At 34.9% G+C, this 6,913-nt stretch overlaps 1 protein-coding gene across 3 annotated transcripts in view; it reads right to left on the bottom strand.

Moving 5' to 3' along the window:
• POLK (DNA polymerase kappa) overlaps positions 1-6,913 on the bottom strand; it is a 70,367-nt gene that overhangs the window by 27,872 nt on the left and 35,582 nt on the right. For 2 of the 3 annotated variants that reach the window (XM_023510941.1, XM_023510942.1), the window contains exons 3-4: positions 6,660-6,779; positions 2,304-2,456 (exon numbers count right to left, since the gene is read on the bottom strand). In XM_023510941.1, the coding sequence (XP_023366709.1) occupies positions 2,304-2,456; positions 6,660-6,779 (273 nt within the window). The remainder of the gene's footprint in view (positions 1-2,303; positions 2,457-6,659; positions 6,780-6,913) is intronic. The other variant, XM_023510943.1, reaches the window with a different exon arrangement.

The raw sequence follows: 6,913 nt of genomic DNA, 5'->3' as shown, positions 1-6,913 counted from the left end.
AAAAAAAAAAAAAAACTAGAATAATCCATAGTCCCCATTTGGAACAAAAAATAAAGAGGCACTAGAAAGACAAACCAATACAAATATGTTTAACGGACTTGATATGAATACTAGATCTACAGTAGAGTAGAAACAAAATTTTAGATGGAAATTCTATAGCTTTGGGGTTTGTGGTAGAGTATAAAGCACAACCACAATATTTTATAATTATTCTTATCAAAAGGTGGGTTCTAGTTCCTCCTGTCAAGTGACTTGTGTTGTGACTTGCTTTCATGAAAAGAATGTGAGGGAAATGACACTGTGTGATTCCTGAAACTTAGGCCCTAAGAATGGCTTCTACCTTGCTTTTTGTGACCCAGCAACCACTGTTAAGGTCTTGGGGTAGATTACTGCATGATGGTGCATCATATAGAGAGGAGAAAGTTTGAAGGCAAGGCTGGAAAGTTTGAAGGCAAGGCCATTCTAGTCACCTCAGTCAAAGTGCCAGACATGTGAGTGAAGCTATGGGATCTTCCAGCCTCAGTTAAATAGCCCTACTTAACCCCAGGTATACGTGGAGTTGAGCCATCACCTTTGAATCCTGTTCAACTTATAGAATCCTGAGCAAATAAATGGTTGTCTACTAAGTACTGAAGGGGTTTGTTATAAAGCAATAGATAACTGCCACAGGGTCTAAGTTTCAACTACCAGTGTCAAGTTAGAACATTCGAAAAACCAAACAAATTGACCCCAAAAGAATTCTTACCTTTAATAGACTAAAATAATCAAACATGTATGTACCGTCACTGTCATTAATTTATAGCTATACTCTTTTTAAGTAGGATAACAATTACGCTTTAAATCCCATTATAAGGGAAATGTATTAGTTTAGCATATAAAAGGGGTAATGTTAGCTTAAACATAACAATCATTTTGAATTTGGAAATAATAACCAACTTTTAGGAGAATAGAAACTGTAGGAAAAGAAATATTTTGTGGATCTTACAAGCAGTTTACTTCTAACATGGTTATAGTATGTGTGCATGTACATATATACATATGTAAATTTATAGTGTTATATCTTAATAAAGTTAATTTTTCAAATATTTATTAGTAGTTTGTAGGAAAGGGGGGTATCCTTTCAATAAACATTATTTTGGGACAAGAGTTGTCAGTTGCCTACATACTCATGGAAACAGAGATAAAGAACAAATTATAACTTTATGATAAAATAATAACTCCGTAGGAATTAGGTTTACAGTTATCTAAGTGAGTGGAAGAGTTAGGAACAGGGAAGACCTCTCCTTGTTTCTCTAGTATGTTTTTTTTTTTTTTTGAGGCGGAGCCTCAAGCTATCCCCCTGGGAGAGTGCCATGGCATCACGCTCACAGCAACCTCCAACTCCTGGGCTCAAGCGAGTCTCCTGCCTCAGCCTCCCAAGTAGCTGGGACTACAGGCGCCCGCCACAGCGTCTGGCCATTTTTTTTTTTGTTGTTTACAGCCGTCATTGTTGTTTGGCGGGCCCAGGCTGGGGGTTCGAACCACAGGCGCCGAGCCTAGTATGTTTTTTAATACCAAAATCCATCTTCTCTAGTCACTACTTTTAATTCCCAATACATTTTTGACCACACACAGCTATCCTGGTCATTTTTACCTTTCATGGCTACAGTGGCAAAAAAGAGGGCAACATAGTAAGCAAAAAGCAAAGTTTCCAAGTCATGGGGAAAATAATTTAAATGCATTCTAAATGTACCATATTAATGAACTACATTACTCTGGAACTGGGGATTGGCAAACCTTTTCTATAGAAATCCAGATAGTAATCACTTTAGCCTTTATAAATCACATGGTCTCTGTTGCAATTACTGACTCTGTTCTTTCAGTACAGCAATGGTAATAAATACATTAGTGTGACTTTGTTCCAATAAAATTTATTTACAGAAATGGGTAGCAGGCTGGTTTTGGCCTGCCCATCACCTCTGCTTTAGAACATTTCCTTTTTTTACTTCTTTCCAACCAGAACAATTACCTACAAAAAATTTAATTTACAATGGAAAGATACAATGTCATTCTATCATTTACCCCAGGTTTATAACTTTGGGTGAGTTATCAAATATTCCTCTGAGTTTGATTTTTGTCAAATGAAAATAAAAACTAGTAACTTAAAGTATGTTCAAAATATTGAGTGAGCATATATAAGAAACCCAGAAAAATACTCAGCAAACTTGAGGACCTCAGTAAAGAATTCCTCCTTCATGAACCAATAAGGCTTACTTAAATATATTATGAAATTTCATTTTTGTTTTTAATTTTTTCCAACTTACCAACATACTCACTGATCCTACAGCAATGGGTTTGTCCTGCAATTCTGGATTGTCCCTCATTTCTACAGCTGCATAGAAAGCATCCATGTCAATATGTACTATGGTATTGTTCAAATTCCGACTCTGTTCTAATTCCATTGCAAATCTGTCAACCTTAATATTTTAAAAAGTTAACACATGTTTAGACAACATAATACTGAAACATAATTAATCACAACATTAATCTTAATTTTAGACAACTCTCTGTCTCTGTCTGTCCATCCATGGATCCATCCATCCATCCATTCTTCATTCACTCATCCACCTACGGTTGCATATTTTATGGTTGTTCATGGATATTTATCTAGGTATATCTTATTGTTTATTAAGGGTGGTAATTGCTTTTATTTTGACAAACAGGCTATAGCCTATTCTCAGGTATCATTCCCTATCAACTCTTTCATCTTTCCATACCCCCTGGCACAAAGCAGAAACTTAATAAAAATCTACTGAATCAATGAACTAATCTCATTGCCTGTATCAGATGACTTCACTGCTTTATAAATTTGGAGAACAATTTATAGTAACTCAAAGGTTCAATTTAGGTAAAATAAATGACTTCCATTTGACTCATAATATTAATGTCTTAAAATAGCAACAAAGGAAATGTACAACAAAAGATTGTATCTCTTTGGCTAGTGATATTTATGCTGAATAGTTAACATACAACTGAAGGTACTAAAGTATAAGGTAAATATTCCTTTTGTAGAACTACTTTTATAATGCTAAAATTTGATAAATGTTACTCTGTACAAATAAAAATTGAAAACTTAAGCTGTAATTGATTTTTCATGAACTTCAATACTGGAGGGTGCCAAAATAAGTATGCACATTTTAAGCAAGGAAAAAACTGTATTAAAATTGTAATACTCAATATATACCTGTGACATTTACCTATGACTTCAGTATTATAGTTTTTTTTTTTTTTTTTTGTAGAGACAGTTTCACTTTGTTGCCCTCAGCAGACTGCCATGGCATCATAGCTCATAGCAACCTCCAACTCCTGGGCTTAGGGGATTCTCTTGCTTCAGCTTCCCAAGTAGCTGGGATTACAGACACCCACCACAACGCCTGGCCATTTTTTGTTGCAGTTTTGGCCAGGGCTGGGTTTGAACCTGCAAGGGCTTAAAGATAGTACCTATAATTTTAGAAGAAATGACATTTATTGAATATATTATATTCATGTATATGTCATACAGGGTGGCCATAAAGTCCATGTGCAATTTTGAACTGCACACTATTTTAAATTGCACATGAACTTTATGGCCACTCTCTATAATATGTTCACTTTTATGTTAATTCATTTATTGGTCAAAATAATTCTGAGATCATAATTACTATTCCCATCTTATAGACAAAGAAGCTAATGTTCAATAAGATGCAATAATGTGCTCTAAGTCATGAAGCTGGTAAATGTTACAGCTAGACCTGAAAACCAGGTTATACCAAAGCCTGTTTTCTATTATCTTATGATGTTTACCTAAAATATATTTTGTTAAGTCTTTATCATTGAAATATGCTCAAACAAAACTCTATGGTATACTTTCTTTCCTTTTGTAAATTTCAGATTGTATGAGAGTACAAATGATTATGTTACTTGTTTGCATTTCTTAGGTATAGTTCAAGTTGTGGTATTATGTCTTATTTCGTTTTAAAAAATCCCATTTCTATTACCCTGAGGAGACTATTTCAGAAACAATGTTTTTTGTTTTCTTGACTTAGCATTTCTCTAAAGACTACTAAGACCAACCTCAAAAGCATATAACACAACCACAAAAATGAATCTATGGGACTTAATTACATTAAAAGCAAAGGAAATACTTATCTGAGTAAACAGACTATCTACAGAATAGAAGAAAATATTAGCCAACTATATAAGTCACAAAAGACCAATATTCAGAATTTATAATGAACTCAAGTAAGGAAAAAACCAAACAAGCCTACAAAAAAGTGTACAAAAGTCATGAACAGAGTTTTTTCAAAGATGATAGACAAATGACCAACAAATCCATGAAGAAAAGCTCAACATCACTAATTATCAGGCAAATTCAAAAACAAACCACAGTGAGATACCACCTTATCCTGTTAGAATGGCTATTTAAGAAGTTAAAAAATAATAGATTCTGCTGCCGATGCAGTGAAAAAGGAATGCTTATACACTGTTGGTGGGACTGCAAATTAGTGCATCGTCTATGGAAAACAGGCGATTCCTCAAAGAAATAAAAGTAGACCTATCATTCAATCCAGCAATCCCATTACTGGGTATCTAGCCAAAAAAAAAAATAAGTCATTTTATAAAAAAGGCACCTGTATTGAATGTTTATCATAGCACAATTGCAAGATATAAAAACAACCTATATCAGCTGATGAGTGGATAAAGAAAATATGGTGTGTATATGTATATATGTGCATATATGTATAATTGTGTATGTGTGCATATATATATATATACATACACCATAATATATATATGTACACACACACACGTACATACATACACACATACACTGTGGAATATTACTCAGGCATACAACTGAATGAAATAATGTTATTTGTAGCAACTTGGATAGAACTGGAGACCATTATCTTATGTATTTTAAGAAAGGAAAAACAAACACCACATTTTCAATAATAAGTGGGAGCTAAATGATAGGTACAGATGGGCACAAAAAGGTGATAAAGACATTGAAAACCAAGAAAAAGGGAGGGTGAGAAGGTGGTGAGAGATAAAAGCTTATTTATCAGGTGTACACTGTTCTGGTGATAGACACACTGAAAGCCCTGACTTTAGCATCACATTATTTACCAGTGCAACAAAATGCTTGTATCCTCTTAATATTTTCAAGTTAAAAAAGAATTACCTTATGCTCTGGAAAGTATATATCAAAAAATGACATATTATACTTTGGTAAAGAAAACAAAACTTACTATTTTTTTTTGAGACAGAGCCTCAAGCTGTCCCCCTGGGTAGAGTGCCATGGCATCACAGCTCACAGCAACCTCTAATTCCTGGGCTCAAGCGAGTCTCCTGCCTCAGCCTCCCAGGTAGCTTGGACCACAGGTGCCCACCACAACGCCCACCGGCTATTTTTTGGTTGCAAGCGTCATTGTTGTTTGGCGGGCCCGGGCTGGATTCGAACCCACCACCTTAGCTACCACTTGAGCCACAGGTGCCTAGCCAAAACTTACTATTTTTGAACTCTATCACAAAAGAAGAATTTTATAGCATATTAGATAACTATCATAAATTTATTGCTATCTTATAGCCTAGTGTTTTGTTAATATTAGATCAGCTTTTGATGAACAGTAAACTTATCTGGCCATGACTTTAGTTTCACCAGCAGAAATCTGATTGCTTTGAGTAATCACTCTACCACATGGTACCCTCCAGTTTTTTCTACTGTAATAATTTTTAATAACAGAGGAAATTCTGAATATTAACTCCCCAAAGATCCTAGAGGAGAAGCCAAAAGTCTCAAGTGTTTACAAGTCTTATGTGTAATTTTAAAAATTCATGTACATTTGGCATTCTAATCTATATTGTGACTTTTGTCTATCACACAATTATGTTTTAAGATATTTTCTAATTTAATTAGTTAACATGTTCCCTCTAATATATATATATTCCCCCCCCCCAATCAGTATTGCAGAAATCACACCATATTTATCTTGTCCCCTTTTCTAGCTGCAAAGTATGTATGTAATAAAAAGAACAAAGGCTGTGGATTAAATCTTAGCTCTTCCAACTACCTGTCCTATGAAGGCAGACAAGTCACTTAATCTGATTAAGACTTCACTTACTCTGTTGTGTAATAGACGAGACAATGTCTAGGTGTGCAGTCTTTTATGTGAAGGAGTACAGCAATATTCAGCAGAGGATGTACATTTGCTGAATGTGTACACTTTACAATATAATGACCATGTACATTTTACCTTTGCAGTTAAGACTTGATAATGCATTTTTTAAGAGACAAGGTGTTTCTTTATTGCCCAGGATACAGTACAGTGGCATTATCAAAACTCGCTGTAACTTCAAACTCCTAGGCTCAAGAGATTCTTCTGCCTTTGCCTCCTGAGTATCTGGGTCTACAGGTAGGTACTACTGGGGCTAGCTAATATTTATATTTCTTGTACAGATGGGGGTCTTGATATGTTGCTCAGGCCTGGTCTTGAACTCCTGGCCTCAAGGGATCTTCCCATTTTGGCCTCCCAAATGCTGGGATTACAGGCATATGCCCCCACATTTGGCCTATAATGTATCTGACTGTTAATTATTACTCAACCAGCTTCTACTTTATTTAATATTTGAATTAATACCTGTACTTGGGCTTTCCATAGCTGCTGGCTGGTAATTTTGGCTTTTTGTTGAATCATATTTTCAATTCGTTGGTTGACTTGCTTTTCCTTTTTGAGCTCATTTACATAAAATCTAGATCCCTATAAAGGAAAATAGAACAAAACATAAGAAAAATGTCTGAAGGAAAGCATCACTGTAATACGACCTGTTAAGACTCTGGAATGAGAATGACTAAACATTAGAGTTAGCTCTACTACTTACTACCTGAGTAACC

The sequence above is a fragment of the Otolemur garnettii genome, unplaced genomic scaffold (assembly GCF_000181295.1).
Source record: "Otolemur garnettii isolate 467f Iridium unplaced genomic scaffold, OtoGar3 scaffold00017, whole genome shotgun sequence".
Taxonomy (NCBI): domain Eukaryota; kingdom Metazoa; phylum Chordata; class Mammalia; order Primates; family Galagidae; genus Otolemur; species Otolemur garnettii.
Note: the sequence above shows the minus strand (reverse complement) of the source record. Positions and strands in the feature narration are given on the sequence as shown.